Consider the following 17,928-nt stretch of genomic DNA (forward strand, 5'->3'; position numbering starts at 1 on the left):
TTTCATCATAAATGGGTGTTAGATTTTGTTGAACTTTTTTCTGCATCTCTTGAGATGATCATATGGTTTTTGTCCTTGGCTCTGTTAATATAGTGTATTATATTTATCGATTTACATTTGTTGAATCATCCTCGCATCCCTGGGATGAATCCAACTTGGTCATGGCATATAATCTTTTGTCTTGTTTTGTTTGGTACCAGATATCAAACTCGGGACTTTCTGCTTGCCAGGCAGACCAGTAAGCTACATTCCCAGCCCAATGGCGTATAATCTTGATGATCTGCTGCCTTCTGTTTGCCAGTATCTTATTGAGGATTTTTTGCATCTGTGTTCATTAGGAAGAGAGGCCTGTAATTCTCCTGCTTGGTTGGATCCTTCTCTGGTTTTGGAATTAGGAAGACAGAGACAGACTCTGCTGGCTGTGATAACAAACTCAGACCTTGGGAAGCAGTCACGGGGCCAGAACACAAACAAAGGCTTCAGCCTCCACAGGGATTTTTCCCTTGGTTTTCGCTTTCCCTAAAAGACCGCTAAAGAAAGAGGAAACTATAGGAATGACTCCTACCCTCCCCAGGCAGCAACAAGCAAGCCCCACAGCCGGGACGGTAACTGGGAACATTATCTTCGCTCCCTGCCCTTTCTGGAAAACACATCCAAGTGCTTCCTGGCTGCCAACAACTGCTGCAGTGGCCCCAGCTTCCTCCTGAAATAGGTTAATATAACTGCCAGTATCTGGGGCTTTGCCATTCTCACTCAGGGCTGGGATAATACCAGGATGTTCATTGTTCTAATAGTGGGGAAAACAGAAGTAAACATCTAGTGGTGCTCTATGATAAGATCTGACACCTCACAACGGCTCACCCTGCCAGGCTCCACGACAATCTGCCCCTGAGAACCTCCCATCACTCCCCACCTCACTCACCAAGCTGCCCCATCCAGTGCTCTTCCCAAATGGCATGGCCAGCAGCCTTCTCACCCCAGGGCCCTTGCACGAGCCACTTCCTGCCTTTCAGACCTTGTTAGCTTGGTACATCACTTGGATGGAGACCAGAGTCCTTGGGGACACCTTCCCCGACTCCAGTGTCACCTGCAGGTGACCCTTGTAAGCAGGGCTGGGCTGAATTTGGGTGTAGGAAGCGCTGGCTCCTGGGATGGAATGAGACAGAGCTGTGGGTCAGGGAGTGCACATCACAGGTCAGGTGACATCTTGGAGGATTCATGACTCCATCAGGCAGGAACTGATACTCCCATTTCACAGCCAAGGAAAGTGAAAGCTATGGTTTGTCCCCTCCACAACTCCTTTTTAACTTGACTGCCACTGTGTTGTGGTGGGGCCCTGAAGAGGAGTTCGGGTCACTCACGGCACCGAACACTCTTGGGGCTGTTGTGTCCCACTGAGTAGGGATGGGACCACCTAGCACAAGAGTGGGCTGTAGAAACGGGAGGCCCTGGTGTCCCGCCCCTCACTCACACCTAACACACCTCTGTCTTCCCACTTCGACATAGCCTCCCAGAGCTCCTCAGAAACTCCCCCAGCTCAGGTGGTGTCAGAGCAACAGAGAATGAGCCAAACTTCCGAGCCTCAGAGAGGTCAGAGAGGAACAAACCCTAGCACAGCTGGGATTCCAACCTGGCTCTCGCCCAGGGAGCCAACCCCTCTGCAGGCAAGAAGGCAGAACTCCAACCCTTCTACACGGGAGTGCCCGGTGACCAGGGGACAACTGGCCAGGACCCAGTCCTAGGTCCTGGGGCATCCTGGTGGGGAGAAGATTGGTCTTCTTCTTGTTCTATGTTGGGGACTGGTAACAGGCCTCAGAGCTTCTAGGAAGTGAGGAACAGTTCACTGACTTGGAAAACAATGAGGGGTATTTTCTAGTACCAGGAATCAAACTCAGGACCTTACACTTGCGAGGCAGGTGTGGCTAACTTTAGCCACTGAGCTAAATCCCCAGCCCAACAGTGGTTTTTCCTTGAAAATGATAACTTCTGTAGGACACTTACTCCTGCTTATATCAGCTGGGAAGATGGGGCAGGGGGTTGCAGCCTAGGAATTGCTACCTAGCAGATCAGGGGCCTTGTGCATCTCCTGGGGGACATCAAAGTGATCAGAGGTCAAGATGGACCCAAATATATAGTTGTCCCCTGTCCCCTGGGCTGAAGGTGCCAGGCTGTGGGGTGAGGGAGGTCCTGGGATGGGGGGCAAGGTCTGCCCATGGCCCTTGGTCTTTGCCCCACCTGAGAGCCAAAGTCAAGGGAGCCGCCTGAGCTGTGCCCAGGGGAGATTGGGGTCCCTCCAGCTCAGCCCCAGAGCCCAAGACTCACAGTTCGCCCTGCTGTCCTGGGCTTGGGCCCCGCCCACCATCGGTAGCCTCCTTTTTCAAGCCGCTCAGCCAGCCTGGGAAGGAGAAGGAGGCTCCAGAGAGGTTCTGATCCTTTCTTGCAGGCACCCAGAGGCGGCCCAGGATGAGCCTATGACATTCTGAGTGTCCTCCAAGGGTAGGCTGCGGGCCAGGAAATGGGGTTACACAGAGCGAGAAGCAGCCTCACCGGATAAGGAAGAGCTTTGTGAGAGGAGAGGGGGAGCCCCTGCGGGGAGCAGCTCCTGCCCCTGGCCATGGGTGTTGGGGTGCAGAAGGAACCCCAGCCGCGGGGAGAGACTCCTCTGATGTTCCCGCCCCGAGCCTCTCAAATGCTCTCTCCGTGATCGCCGCTGGGCCACGAGATGCACCCTTTGTAAAGGATCTTATGGATTTTTAGACTGTTAAAAGTTGTGCAGGGGACACTGGGTGAGGGCCTGCCTTATTTGGCCAAGTCTAGCACGCCCTGTGGTGCCCACGTGTTCCTCCTGGCTGCAGCACTGCAGCGTGCTGAGCTCCATCCCATCCTGGGACAATGACAGACACTCAAAGTCCTCCTGGCCCACGTCCAGGCCCTGGTGTGACATGGCCCAGCCGCTCCAACTTTCCCCCAAACATCTGAGTGGTTTCAGAAATTACTTTTCTGACTCCCAAGGCAGCCTCAACTTCCTCCACAGAGATGGCTGTTGAGTAAACACAGCCTCCCGGCCCACTGGTAAGTCCAGGGGTCCCCTCGCGACTGACCCATAGATGTGTCATCACCACTTGTTTACTGAAGAGGCCCGGAGAGCAGGCTGAGGGCTGGGTGTCGGAGCAATTCCGTTCCTTCATGTGTACCGCAGAGCGCCCGGAATCCAGGTGCAACCACCAAGCACTCTCTTTCCCTGTGGTGCAGAGGGAGGCCAGGCATCCGTGTGACCAGGGGCTTTCCAGTGCCCACACCTGCGGGTACAGGGCTGGGGCAGACGGCTTCACAAGCACGGAGGATCTAGGACAGATGCCTCTGCATTCCCAAGACTGCTTGGATGGGGCGGCAGAGAAGTCCAGGAAGGGCCGCTGTTTGGTCTCCTCACCGGGAGAAGTCCCTGGGCAGAGCAGGGCAGGCCGTTCTCCACAGCAGCTGAGTGGACGGGGTCTCCAGCCGGGGCTGGATCTCCAGCTTGCGCCTGGCACTAGAGCTGCTGCAGGCCTATGCGCAGCTGTGTCTCAAAATCCTCTTGCTGTGTGGACTGCAGGGACATCTGGAGATGAGTGCACGGTTCCTGGGCTCATCTGGCGGGTACGGAACAGGCGCAGGTCTCACCGGGCCCAAGCAGTCTGGGGGCCAGGCTGGGCCTCTTTCCCCAGCGCAGAGAGCAGTGTGACAGGTGCAGCCCAGAGGGTGCCAGCACCACCACCGCCCCATCGCTCGACTTCCCTTCTGACTCAGGAGAAAGCCACAGTGCTGGCTTGCAGCCCATGGGAGCCAGGCTGATGGGGGCTGGGAGCGGGCCAGCACGGCCGATGGGCATCACTGCCGAGGCCCAGGGAGAGCGGAGGGCACGGGGGTGCACGGGACCAGCCGCGTGTCCCCTCTGGCGCTGAGTGTCTGGGGCCAGGTCTGGGGCCAGCACTCTCGGTGGCCACAGGAGGCAGAGTGCCCATCGCTGGTCCACTGTGGGATGCCAGGACCTCAGTCCAAGCCTGGTGGCCTCTACCCACCAGCGGAGCATCGCCAGGGCCTCTCTGGCTTCCTAGGACCCCCGCCACCCGCCGCCCTGGTCCAGTCCAGTCTCACTTCCCGCAGGGCCAGGGCTCCTCCTTCCCTTCCTCCTCCACGGAGAGCATGACAACACCCCCGCAGCTGCCCGGGGGCGGCTCTGTCTCCTGCTCGGGGTAGCGGGGGGCTTGGTCCACTTCCAGCTCTGCCTCCAGCCCAGGCCCTGCCAGCCCCACAGCGCCCCGGCCCTCGGGCACCTCCGACTTCACGCTCCCCACGATCACCGTGTCGGCCTTCATGATGTAGATTTTCTCTGGAAGGCAAAGGGTTGGGTGAGGCGGGAGACCAGAGCCCCGAGACAAGAGCAAGGGGACGGCGGAGGGGCCACGTCCCTCGCACAACTCCTGCTGTGTGACTGATGCAGAGCCAGGCACCTGCTCCTTAAGGTGACCTCCGAGGCACTTCGGGGACAGTTTGGAGAGACACAGAGAAAGCCGGCGGCACAGGGTGGCAATGGGACTAAGGCAGGCAGCACAGCTGAGCGTCTGTCCGGCTCTTGTCACGGTCACACACCAACTTGGAGATGCTACCGACGCCATCCCCATTGCACAGATGGGGACCTCCCTAAGGTCACCGAGTGAAATCCCAAAGGAAGCCCCCACCCTGCCTGGCTGCCCTTCCTGCTTCCAGCCACATGCTTGAAGCAGACCCTGGGTGACCAGCTGTCCCTGTTTGCCTGGGATGGAAAGCCCCGCCTCCCGGGAGCCCCTCAGTGTAGGCAACACCTCCCCCTCAGTGGGTCACAGCCATTGTTTCAGGGTGTCCTGCGAGCGCAGAGTGGGCACAGAGGGCAGGCATGGGGGCTCCGTCATGAGGATTTGGAGGCTCAGGGGAGGCAGGCAGCGCTCGAGAAGCCGGAGGGAGGGGAACCCGGGGCTGGGGCCAGGGCTGCCAGATCTGCCTGCCAGGCCCGGCGCTGATGGCTGCACACTCACGCCCGGCTCCAGCTCTCAGCTGTCCTGCCCCAGACCCTGGAGACTGCAGGCGGAAACTCAAGAGGGAACTTGAAAGTAGGGGTGTGCGGGAAAGGGGCCTCAGGGACACCTACCTCTTTGGGTAACCTGGTTACACCCTTCAGATTCAGGAACCTCAAAAAGATTCCCAGGGGCCCTGATATCCTCAACCTCATTGCACAATGTCAGCTCTGCTATTAGGGTTTCTGGTTCCCACAGGAAAGAGAAATAGTAGAAATAGCCAGAACCGGGGGCCAGGCAAAGGGAAGAGACCAGCTCAGGGACAAACAGAAACCAGAGACCCAGGCCTCAGACCACAACCTCTATCCAGGCCTGAGTCCCGATCAGAGAGTTCAGGGCCAAGGCAAGAGTTCAGGGTCAAAGGTGACTGGGAAGAGACAGCAGCAACACAGCAGGGTGTGGGGATTGGGTTGGTCTTAGAGGAAGCCAGGCGGGGCTCTGGCTCTGCTCGATCCTGGGGTGCCCGCCCATAGCTGTGGGGTCTTCCAGGGCTGCTAGGGCTTCCCAGAGCACCAGGCAGCTGTTGTGATGGGAGAGAAAGGGGAGGCTCCCCCCTGGTGCCCAGTACACAAGGGTAAAATCCGACCCATGCTTCATCCTGCTTAGGAAGTGGATGGGGTATCAGGAGGAGAAGGGGTCACCTGCATCTCAGTGTCTAAGGGAGCCCCCAAGGCCTTCCCAGGGCTCCCTGTGCCCCCAAGAGGCTGGCAGGAGGCTGGGCAAGGCCGCCCCACTCCCTCACCCCATACTTCCAGGCTCTGCAGTTAGGACTTCTCAGGAAATCTGAAGAAGCCCTTGGCAGAATTTCCCAAAATACATTCTTTTCTAATACAACTTACTGAAAACTACAATTGCAAAACTCTGTTCAAGACGGGAGACGCCCTGCAGTTCTGGCGCCTGCAGCCGGAATGTGGGGGACCAGGACCGTCACAAATGCCTCTCCACACCGGTCAAGGGCCGGATGCCGGAGCAGGACGGTGAGCGAGGGTGTGACAGTCACACTGCCGGGAGCTGGGGACACTGGGCGGGGAAAGCCGGGCTCTCTGCACAGAGCAGAGGGGCACCCGGAATCTGGGGTGTGGAGAGGCAGGGAAGCTTCCTGGCTGTTCTGGGTGCAGAAGTGGCTCGTGCAGAGGCGCTGAGAGGGAAGAAGGGTCCACAAATGGGAAAAGCAGACGAGGGGGTCAGAAGGGCACATGGACAGGACGGCTGGCTGTGGCCAGGTTAGGAACCCTGAACCACATCCTCAAGTCCCCAGTATGTCTTCCTCCTGCCCCTCAGGTGCTCCATGTTGGTGACTGGGGGAGGGACTTCGCCTACTCTTTTATAATAGCAGACATGGGCCGGGGATGTAGCTCAGTGGTGCTGCCACCTGCCTTACAAGCCCAAGTTACCGAGTTCGATCCCCAGTACAACCCCCCAAAAAAGAATAAGAATAATAAAACAGACACGGTACCGTGGATGGCACCAAGGGCTCAGACTGTCACGAGTCTCAGTGGCCCCAGAAGCACACACTCCTGCCACTCCACCTGGGCAGAGCCCATACCTGGACAGGGCCAAGCCCACCTTGTGGGCTGGGGCACCCACATCTGCCCCCTGGGCCCTGGTTCCCAGCCACGGTCCACACCCCCCTGGCTGCCCCTGGACCCCACAAGCAGGCTGACTCACCGATGCGGTTGTTGGTGTGCTCTGCGGACACCCGGGGCTCAGGGGGATCCCTAGGAGGTGAGGCACCCTCAGGAGGGCTGGCATCCAGCAGCAGCAGGCTCTCGGGGCAGGCGGCCCCCACGTTGGCGCAGGTCTCCACGACCGGAGGGCTCGCCACACTCAGCACTCCTGTGCCCAGCTCTGTCCCCGACCCGTCACTCCTGGGCCACTGCAGAGGGAGAGCGGTGTTGAGACAGGACCCCCCACCCCGCCGCTCCGACTCCCCACCTCCAACCTGGGGACCTCCCCTCTGCTTTAGAGCTGCCCCAGGCCACTCTGGGGCTTCTCAGCCTTGACAGCACAAGCGCCCACCGGCGGTCTCTCTGGGGACACCGGTTGCCTTCACTCTGCACAAATGAAGCTGCAGTCAGCTCCCGGCATACCTGTCTGCTTCTGAGGCACAGACCTGTTCATCCTCCCAACCCCTAAATGTCAGCTGCATCTGCCCCTCTTCTAGCTGAGGAAACAGACACAGAGAAGTGGAGTAATTCACCCAGGGTCACAGAGTAAGTGCCTGGCTGGAACCTGAATGCTGCCCCTGCCTTCTGGAGCTTTCCAGGCCCAGGCCCCCAGCCCTGACCTCCTGCAACAGAAGCCTTTTACCTTAGTGGACCCTAATGTGTTCCAAAAACAGTGCTGTGTTAAGGAGAGTATTGGTTTGTGTTTTTACTCTTAACAGATAAATACAAAGGAAAGGTGGTCTCATATGGGGATAAATAACATTCACTCTCAGCCTTCAAAAGGAGTCAGAGCCAGGCATGGCGATGCAGGCCTGTAATCCCAGCACTTGGGAGGCTGAGGCAGGAGGATCCCTATAAGTTCAAGGCCAGACTGGGCTACATAGCAAGACATTGTCTCCAAAAATTTTTGTTTAATTAAAAAGAGTTTGAGAAAGTGAGAAAACATATCCACCTCAATAATCTTGAATATTCTTTTATAGTAATTTGAAGGCCAAAATACTGCCCATTTAAATAAGTGAGTAGAATGTGGGTTGGCCCTTGCAGCAACAGCATATTTCACTATCTTACAAATCATCAAATATCTTTTTTCACGAAGTTCCTCAGGATGGAAACAACTTGTCAGATCCTGGCCTATTTGTTTTGTTTTGTTTTGGTTTGATTTTTTTGTTTGTTTGGTTTTGGTTTTTGTTTTTTTGAGACAGGGTCTCACTGTGTAGTTGAGACTGACCTGGAGCTCACTGTGTAGTCCAGGTTGGTCTCGAACTCACAGCGATCCTCCTGCCTCAGCCTCCCGAGTGCTGGGATTACAGGCATGCTCCACCACGCCTGGCATCCTGGCCTATTTGAATGTGAGCAATTGCATCACTTGAAACTGAACTGTGGTTCTGTATTTGTGTTTGAAGAACAGGAACTTAGCACAGGAATGCTGGGATTAAAAGAAAGTAACAAAAAAACACAATAAATGAAAAAACAAAACAAACCCCAAGAACAGCTTCTGCAAAGCACACTGGTACCCAGCACTGGGTCCAGTGCAAGTGCGGGAGCCAATCTTTAAAAAGTTGTTGCTGCCGATTTGTCACCACCTTCGGGGATGAGACTCATGGAGGGAAGAAGGAAAGGGGAAAATATACTGCACCTCGTCCTCCCTGACCAGACCTGGTGCCCAAAGCGGCCAAAACCTAATTACCGTCAGCAAGTCCTTCTGGAAAATCCCCTGTGTCCGGGCCAGGAGCTGCCCGGGGTGGGGCTGGGTCCCTGGCCAAGGTCCGCTGCGGCCCAGGCTCGGCCCTGTGCCTGCCACTCTCCACAGGGTTGATCCCTGGGCACCGGGTGGGGGGTCCCCAGTGCCTCCCCTGCCCCAGCAGCCTGAGAAACTGCAGATCTGGTAGGAGAGGAATGGGATTCGGGGCACAAAGCAGGGCGCAGGTGAGGAATGGTACTTACTGTCAGGCTCCTCCTGGATCTGGAATCTGTAAGAAGCAAAAGAATAGCATCTCATCCAGGAGTCTGGCAGCCTCGTCCTGGCCCTGCCCACCCATCCTTGAGCGGCACCCCACTGTCACAGGTGGTGGCACGGAGCTCTGGCCTGGGGGTCCTCAACCCGGAGCTCAGTGGGCCAGGTGAAGGGTCAGCGGTCACCTCTCAGCGCTCACTGCTCAGGCTGTGGTTGGATAACCAGGAACCCCCCTCACTCCCTCTGTTACTCGACACTCTTCGAGTGAGGGACTACGCCAAAGGCCACTGGGACCCCTCCCCAGCCCCCCAGCATGAGCGTGGCAACTGGTTCAGGAGAGGCGCGTGCCCTGACTGCAGCCCAGGTGGCCTCTGAGGGCCAGAGTGGATCCGCGGCTGCTGCCACCCACCCCAGGGAGCCTCTCGGGGTTGGAGGCCGCACAAAACCCACTGGAGATCCTCAAGCAGATGACTGAGAGGACAAGAGCCTCTTCCTTCCAGGTCACCTCGCTTCCTTCCATGCCAGCCTCTGTGGCACGACCTTTACCTGCCTGTCTCAAGCCCCTGCCCTCCGCACCAGGGCGCCCCAGGGTCACACAAGGGCCATGACGGAGCCTAGGGTGACACTTAACAGTGCCTCACTGGCCGTGTGCGGGAGGCGGGGGTGGCCCCCGGCATCGACTCCTCCCAGGCAAGGCAGCCCCGGCCAGGCCCATCCTCTGGGACATGCAGCCCCCACACCTCCGGGAGGCCACGTACCAGACAGGAGTGTGCTGAGAGCTGTGCGGCCAGCGGGGCACCGAGCCACCCCTGAAGCTTTTGCCTCCAGCAGCTCCAGGAACCGGGAGCCCTGAGTCCTAGCTGACAATCAAAGATCAACCAACCAACCAAAAAGACAAAAGACCAGGGCGACACAGAGTGAACACGCTGTGGGGCCCTCTCTGGGTTTGGGAAGCGCTCTTTTTTTGTGTGTGTGGTATTGAGGATCAAACACGGGGCTATGGATCCTCTGTAAATTTTCTAGTTTATTGAGACAGGGTTTTGCCGAGTCACTAAATTTCTGAGGCTGGGCCTGAACTCGTCACCCTCCTGCCTCAGCCTCCTGTGATGGGATCAAAGAAATGCAGACACGCCCTTCGTGATATCTCATCCAAGGTCACCAGCAGCAGAGTCTGGTGGGGGAAAAAGACCAGATGATACTCAAAAGATGAGACACAACCGGGTCGCAATGTTACACTTGTGCCTACCACATGTTCTGGTAGCTGTGGCTTGTTCCCTGGAGGCCACCACTGACCACTACCCAAATTACCACATTTTTAAAAATCACATCAGCGAAGCCAGATCTTTATCCTTGAAGAGTAACCTCGAGTTCTGTGGACAGCTAACTGCATGTGCCAAGCCCTCCAACGCCGGGGTGGTAAAGAAGTGTGTGACAAAGGAACCAGGCAAAACAAATAAAAATGACAAATGCAGAGCACCTCAGAGAGGAAGTGGGTGAACCGTGCAGGGCGCGCTCACAACCTGGAAACGGTTCCATCTTACGGTAAAGAGCACACTGGCAGTGTGACTAGGGGCCCCTGTTGACCCACAGACCCTCTTTGGGGACCACACCCTCAGGAAGTCACCTGAGAGGACCAAAAGGCTGTGCACCGCAGTGCTATTTATCAGAACCCAAAACACTGTAAACAAGCCAAACAATGAGGAGACTCAGAAGACCTGGAGAGGCCTCCTGGGATGTGAGACCCAGCCAGCATTATCTCTGAGGTCAGTCTTCTCCTCTGGGAAATGAGACCAGTCACGCCAGCTCTGGAGGACGCAACCAGATCTCAAAAGCACAGGCGGGGCTGAGGGCAGCCAAGTGGCTGGGCACTTGCCTTGCATGTGCAAAAGCCCTGGGTTCCCTCCCCAGACTGAAAAAAGAATCCAGAATTCCATTGAATATTCTAATTATTACTTACTCATAAATTGGGTAAATTAATTCTAAGTTGGGCTGGGGATGGGCACATGCTTAGCATGCAGGAGGCACCAAGTTCTGCAAAAATAAAACGAAGTATGAAGCTGTTACGAGCTAAGCCACATAGACAGGAGGTGACAGAATGGCACTGTGCTCTGGTCTGTCTCCCTCAGCACCAGAGCCCACTGTAACTAGGAGGAGAGGATTATGTCATGCCTGACCTCAAGGAGACCTCCACAGGAAATGTCCTGCTTTCTACACACAACAGGCTGCTCTCAGTAAAAGGACAGAGGGCCATAAAGAAAATTTAGGAGATGGCCAGGGGTTTAGCTCAGTGGTTCCGCTGCCTGCCTCGCAAGCACAAGGACCCAAGTTCAATCCTCGGTACCCCAAAAAATAAAAGAGAAAGAGAATATACAATCTCTCGGTGCCAAGAAATCCTGTGGTTGTCTGCACACCTGAGCTGAACATCCTTGGACTCTCGATCATAAACATTCCTTATGATCACAGCCCCCTCCCAAACCCTATATCAACTAGGTTTTCTTTCCCAGCCAACTGCTGAAATCTGCCCCGATTTCAGTCCTTGCTCACACCTGGACAGGAAAAAAGATTTTTCTCACACAAAGCCTGTGTCTGAGTGGCCCCTCACATGCCGTTGACAGATCAGATAACTCTCCATAGTGGGATGTCCTGCAAAAATACCCAGCCAGCTCTCTGCAAAACCGTCAAGGCCCCGAGGCTGAGGGGAGTCCCAGAAACTGTCACAGGTAGGCCAAGAGCCTACGGAGACATCATGACCAAATGGGAGGGGTGATCCTGCACCCAGGGAAAATGCATGGGCCTTTGAGAAAAGAACCTGTCCATGTTGGCCCATGTACTGTGACAAACGTGCCACGCTGATGTAGATGGTAAGAAAAGAAGAAACCGGGAGAACTCTCTGTACTACCTTCTTCAACACTCAGGAAATTGAAGTCTCTTTAGAATTATTTTTTCCCATTAAAACATTACCAAGGAAAGATACTCAGGGTGTTACTAGCATGGGGTGGGGTAGGGAACCAGGAGGCCACCATGGAGGCACTTGTCACACCGAACAGAAAGCCAGCATCAGGTACCAATGCTTGGAACCGAGCATAAAACAGCATGAAGGAAAAAAGGCAGAATGCAGAGGGTCCGGTCTCTGCCTGTGGACCTGTCACGGTCTTCCAGGGCTCTGATAAAGACCAAAGCAAATCTCATTGAGGGCAGAGGGCAGATTTCACAAGCACTTTTCCCCTAAAAGCATTGCTTCAGTCTGTTTGTCTTCATCTATTAGTTCTCTTGCCTTCTGAAATAACCAAGATCTTCCTGGAAACCCATCTGCCACCCAAGACCTGAGCCCAGGTATTGGTAGCCCTGATGTCCCAGGGGCTCCTCCAAAGGTGACCACATGAGTTCTGGTCACACAAGATGCAAAGATCTTGCCCCCTTCCATCCTTGACATTGTCCCCTTCCAGCGCCATCCCCTCTGGCCGTGACTCCCGCAGAAGAGGCCCAGACAGGCCGGGCTCCTCTCAGAATGAAGAAATGCCAAGGAACCAAGGATGGGTGACACCACAAGGACACGGGAACCCTGTGACCAGTGACCAAATCATCTGTGCCAGTGATGGTAACAGATTCTCCTGGATAGCAACACACAGGAGTCCTGGACACACATAGGACACACAGGAGACCTGGAGTCCACCCGGATGTAGCTGTGCAGATGCAGGAAATGAAGGCTCATAAACAGCAGGTGATGGCATTTAAAGCCGTCACTGGTCACTGAAGAAGGGAGGCTCCCAGTGCAGGAGCCTGGCCCTGGTGCCAGGAAAGGAATATGGGGAGGCCTGGCAGGATGCCCCGGGACCCAGCATCATTTCTGGGATCTTCTGGCCAAAGACACTCAACCTGCCAGACACACCACAGTCGAGGCACCTGCCAAGTCGCCAGCCCGCTCCCAAGCATCAAGGCCAATAAAGGGAAGGTAGGATGGGAGGAGACTCCCGAGACCAGGCGAGCAGGGGCGGCCTTCACTCCTAGACTGGGCTCTCCTGCTGTGAAGGACATTATGGGGACGGATGAAGAACCCTGGTCAGGACTGGGAACTGGTTGGTGGCAATGAATCACCACAAGTTCCTTGACTCTGACGCTTGAAAAACAGTCGGGTAAAAATCCGCCCTTGTCTGTGTGAGGTACACACTGAGGTATTCAGGCGTCATGAGGCACCCAATCTGAAAGCTCCTCATGAAATGGTTCAGGGAAAAGTCAGCTCTTTGCATGATGCTTGCAACTCTCTGTGAGTCTGAAATCACTTCCGAATTTCTCAACCTCAATCTTCCTGGAATAACAGGCAGGGCAACGACTCAAGTGCACATTAACCTGAAAGAACTTCAGACCGGTGCTTCTCAACCAGAGCTAGCTCTCCCCAGGGCCCCTGGGACATTTTCCATCATCACAGCCGGGGACAGGGGCACCAGCGGTGAGCTGCTAACCAACCCACAGGGCACTGTGTCCTCCACGTGCCTCACTGTCAACACTGCTGGGGGCGAGGAACCTTTTTTCAAACATCTCAACAACAGTGATGGCAAATTCCTGTTTGCTAAGCGGTGGTCTTCAACGGGCATCTCTGTCTTCCTGGGTCTCAGGCTGCTTGGCCGTGAAACGCAGGCAGACGTGTAAATGCCTCAAGTACTGCAAGATCGCTTGTGAGCTTTGCAAATGGTGGCCACCGAGGACACCTGCGGTAAAGTCCCAGCAGTTCGGGAGACGGCGCTGAACATCTCTGACACACATCGTGGGGGGCAAGCGTCTCCTCACAGAGGCCCTGGAGGTGCCCATCTCGTCATCTTTAGCCCCTTCGAGCCCCCAGTCCAAAAGCCTGGGACACTCTGGGACCCTCATGCTTGCTCCTCCCATCTCGGGTCTGTGGACCCCCAGGGACCCCCAGACATCAAGGGCCGGAAATGGCCTGAGACAGAACGTCTGTCCCCAAGTCTCCGGCTCCACACCTTGGAGCTCTGAGCTCTTAAGGGAAGGTGCTTTTTTTGTCTTTTTGTTTTTTGGTAACAAAACTGCTCTCACGAAAGTCGAAAGAAAAAAATAAACTGACGGCAATGGAAACTCTAATACTAGAAAAATGTCAAGAAAGCAAATGTCAGTTTCAATGAGACACGGGGCCTGACAGCTCATGGAAACAGGCTTGAAACCATCAAAACACAGCCCCTCCTCGCACAGGGAACGCGGTGCTCGCTTGTGATACTCATCAACCTCAAAACACCCCTCAGTGGACTGGGGTCTCGAGCCCAAGTCAACAGTCGGCCCCTGCCAGGCTCTCGGGGGTCAGGGGGAGCGCTCGGTCAGAGGCAAGGAGCTGGGGCTGCAGAGGGACATGGGGACGGCTGGGCAGCAGCTGGGCCAGCCTTCCTGGGGACCAGCGCCCGAGCCGGGGTGGCCTGGCTGCTGTCCACTCTGAGCCATCTCCTCCAGGTGAGGAGCAACCTGGGAGGGGTCTTTGGGCCCTGGGCAGCTTCCTGCACCCCGGAGGGCGAGGCTCGGGCTGTCCGCCTGCTGGCCCGGCACACAGTGGGCACCAAGGCAGCCCTTACCCTGCCTGGAAGGGGTGGCACGGGCAGCAGAGACCCCCGGGCAGGTGCAAGCTCGAGGCCCCTGCCTGCCTGGGCACCCGGAGGCTGGGAAGGGCTCAGCCACGAGGACAGGGAGCAGTCCCGTGGTCCCGCACAACGACAGCCCGCGTCCTGAGAGCTGCTCCAGGCTGTGCTCCCCGCCTCAGCACCACGGCCCCACGGGGCTCAGCCCCACCTGCCCTCCCTGGGCTGTCCAAGGCCCCACTGGGGGAAACCAAGACCCAGAGGCCGGAGCGACTCGCCAAGGCTGGGAAGAGGCTCTCAGTGGCAAAGCCAGTCCAGGGCTGTGAGCCCACCCTGCTCTCCCACACCCCTCAGCTCCTCTGCCCGACAGCAGAAGCGAATCCGGGAAGGGAGGACAGGGAACAAAGGAGGCAGGAAGGGCAAAGGAGAGGTGAAGAGAGGAGGGGAGCCCCTGCCCTGGTCCCACATGCGCCCCTGCCACAGCCAGCAGGTGGCCCCCACACTTACCTGCTCGCTCCAGCTCGGGTCGGAAGGTGTGGGTCGGGTAGCACAGGTGCAGCTCTGCAACGACACCAGGCGGGCTGGGTGCTGCCCAGAGGGTGGGGCGCGCGGGACTCTGACCCCAAGGCACAGAGCGCGCCCCCCAGGGGAGGCAAGGACACAGTCACTCACTTTGGCAAATCCGCACCCTGCAGGCCCTCTGGAAGCACAGGAGGAAGGAGCCGGAGGCCAGCGCCACGGACAGCACCACGGCCACCCAGAAGAGCACAGGTCCTGCAACACAGAGCCGGGCACTCTCTCTGCCCCATAGCGCCAGGCCCGGAGCCCCCACCGCAACCACCCAGGACAGCCCTGGCCACAGGCTGCCTCCTCTTCCTCCTGGGGCCGGGCGTGCACAACAGTACCTGACCCAGCCCTCACCTGCCCATTTCCCCACCGTCACCTGGCTCCTAGAAACTGGTCAACTACTTCCCGTTGCGAGAGACAAACCCATTTTAACTTTTGAGGGTGAGAAACTGGGGCGTGGAGAACTGAAGAGGGAATTGAAATTCAAAAGAACAAAGTTTGGGCCAGGGATTTAGCTCAGTGGTTCCACTGCCTGCCTCACAAGCAGCAAGGTCCCAAGTTCGATCCTGAGTACCAAAACAAAAAAAACAAAAAAAACAAAAAAAAGAACAAAGTTTGAGGGTGTGGAACCAATAGCATGGCCTGGGAACTACCGCCACCTAGTGTTGTCAACCACAACTGCCAGCCTTTCCTGAGTTCACAGCAACTGCCAATGTGGGGTAACTGGGCTGCTACACCCTCCGAGCTTACAGCTTCCACGGTCTATGCCTCACACTCAAAAAAACTGAGGCACCAAGGAATCAAGCAGGTAGAAATCAGTGCAAAGGGCCTGGGTTCAATCCCCAGTACCCTGCCAAAAGTATTTTTCTGAGTAGCAGTCATGGGCCACAGCACTGAAGCCATGAAAAAAAAAAAAAAAAAAACTCTGCTCAGAAAAACTAAAGAATAATCAAGTGACAAAGCCACCTTCTTCTGGAGAAGCCGGGACTCTGGGGTCGACCTTGACTCCCCAGACCCGGGCGCTGAGCCACAGTTACCTGGATCCAGAATGGGCTTCCCTGTGGAGGAGAGGGAGACAGGGGCGCTGGTGGAGACGGAGTCCGCCAGGGGGCTCAGCGTGGGGCCTGTGCTGCAGGGAGAGAAGCATAAGGCAGGGGTGACTACGGCCACAGAGAGAGGGGGCTCCCAAAGAGCTCTCTCCCAGAGAGGGCGTCAGCAAAGCCTGGGCCCCCAACCTCGGCCCAAGGTCTGCCGGGCAGTGCCAGGCAGGGGCCGGGTTCCTAGGCCTTCTGCCTTTTCCACGAGTGTGCCGGACTCACATTCCCCAACATGGCCTGCGGACTTAGTGTGAAAGAGCCCCAGGCCTGCGGCCCCCACCCCCAGGGACCCTGGGCAGAGCCAGAGATGAGGAGCTGGATCACCTGGCAGGAGCCTCGCTGCTTTCTGGGATGCGGCAGTCAGGACAGGTCCCCAGGAGAGGCAGCGCGTAGGTGGTGTCCTCGCCAGCCACACCTGCAGGAAGTGGCGACATCTGAGAATCAGGCCAGGGAGCCTGGCTTCCCCTAGCGAGGATGCAGCCCCCGGGGGAAGTCTGCCACCAGAGTCCTACCCCTGCTGTGACAGCCATCTGCGGGACCAGGGCTGTCTCAGATGTTGCAGTCACCGGAAAGGTGACCCTGTGGCTCCAGGCCTTTTTTTTTCAGGGCCTTTACACCCAGTGACATCCTCAGCCCTTTTTTATTTCTTTGAGGCACATCTCACTAAATTACCCAGGCTCAGCTTGATCTTGCAATCCTCCTGCCTCAGCCTTCAAGTGCTGGGTGATAGGCCTGTGACACCAAAGCCCAGATGGCTTTGTGATTTTACTTAAGAGAAACCTAAAATCGAGTGTTTAAATGTAACCTCAAGATTTCTGTTTTGTTCTGAGTGCATCTTGCTATATAGTTCAGGCTGGCCTTGAATTTGCAGTGATCCTCCTGCTTCAGCCTCCCAGATGCTGGGATTACAGGTGTGCACCACCACCCTGGCTTCAAATTAACATTTGATGTGTCCCTGAAATACCTACTTTGTGCAGATGGGGGAGCTCTTTTCCCAATCACACCCTGGTTAATACACTGAGAGGGCACCCACCTTCCCCAGGGCAGCAGGTGTAACTGGAGGGGCCCAAGAATACAAGCTCTGGAGCTTGATACCAGAGCTCCTGTCTCTCCTCAGTGCAGAAGTGGGCGCAGCACTGCCTGGGCACCTCTCATCCCCTCTCTGGAGGTGTCACACCCAGCTGTGACCTCCCTGCCTCCCAGGGTTAGTAGGCTTCCCCTTGTCTCCTCCTGTGGGTTGGGAGGTGAGCAGAAGGCCCTGTCTAGCCCCGAGGAAGAGGGTCCAGTGGAAGAGAGAGAGAGAGAGAAAAGGAACTTCCTACTCTTAGTCTGTATCACAAAAACCAAAACCAAAAAGCTATTATTTACCACATAGAAATACTTCTTTTCGGATCCAACGTTTGATCCTTAAGCCCTTGAAAACAGTCTCACATCAAGGTGAAATGTGTTCTCTTTTCGTACATCAGGTGAATTTTCACCTTTAATTTGGGTGGAACCTGTCTCGTTCCCTCCAGGTTAGGGTTACGCCATAATCCCAGGTAGCTGAGCCAGGAAGATCACAAGTTCAAGGCTGACCAGGACAGGTTAGTGAGATCTTTTCTCAAGATTTTAATAAAGGGCTGGGAAGGTGGCTCAGTGCTCCCTGGGTTCAATTCTTAAAACAAAACCAAAAGAAAATTTTTTTTCTTTTTAACTTTTTGTTTTCCCCGGAGTTTTGCATTGCCTTTGTTTTTCCCAAAGAAAAGAATAATAGCCTTCAACATACCCTCAGGTTATTCAAATGTACTAGTCCTGAAACAGACTGCTAATGCCCCTAGTACTCTTGGACACACATCCCTGGGGCCTCCATCTCCCTGCCTTGATCTGGCTCAACTGACCCAAGGCACAGCTGTGTTCCAGGACTTCCTACCTTGCTCTCCTGTGGCAGTCACTGTTTTGTTTTGTTTTTTTCCAGTCCTATGGCTCCCTCCTTTTTTT

At 56.0% G+C, this 17,928-nt stretch overlaps 1 protein-coding gene across 1 annotated transcript in view; it reads right to left on the reverse strand.

The window, feature by feature from the left end:
* Positions 1–278: 278 nt before the first annotated feature.
* Tnfrsf8 (TNF receptor superfamily member 8) overlaps positions 279–17,928 on the reverse strand; it is a 47,360-nt gene continuing 29,710 nt past the window's right edge. Inside the window, exons 9-15 of the mRNA XM_019208040.2 lie at positions 16,276–16,366; positions 15,892–15,983; positions 14,960–15,061; positions 14,795–14,848; positions 8,702–8,727; positions 6,759–6,966; positions 279–4,369 (exon numbers count right to left, since the gene is read on the reverse strand). Coding sequence (XP_019063585.1) covers positions 4,131–4,369; positions 6,759–6,966; positions 8,702–8,727; positions 14,795–14,848; positions 14,960–15,061; positions 15,892–15,983; positions 16,276–16,366 — 812 coding nt within the window. The 3' untranslated portion in view covers positions 279–4,130. The remainder of the gene's footprint in view (positions 4,370–6,758; positions 6,967–8,701; positions 8,728–14,794; positions 14,849–14,959; positions 15,062–15,891; positions 15,984–16,275; positions 16,367–17,928) is intronic.

Source organism: Fukomys damarensis, unplaced genomic scaffold, assembly GCF_012274545.1.
Source record: "Fukomys damarensis isolate Sample0158 unplaced genomic scaffold, DMR_v1.0_HiC HiC_scaffold_23, whole genome shotgun sequence".
NCBI classification, from domain to species: domain Eukaryota; kingdom Metazoa; phylum Chordata; class Mammalia; order Rodentia; family Bathyergidae; genus Fukomys; species Fukomys damarensis.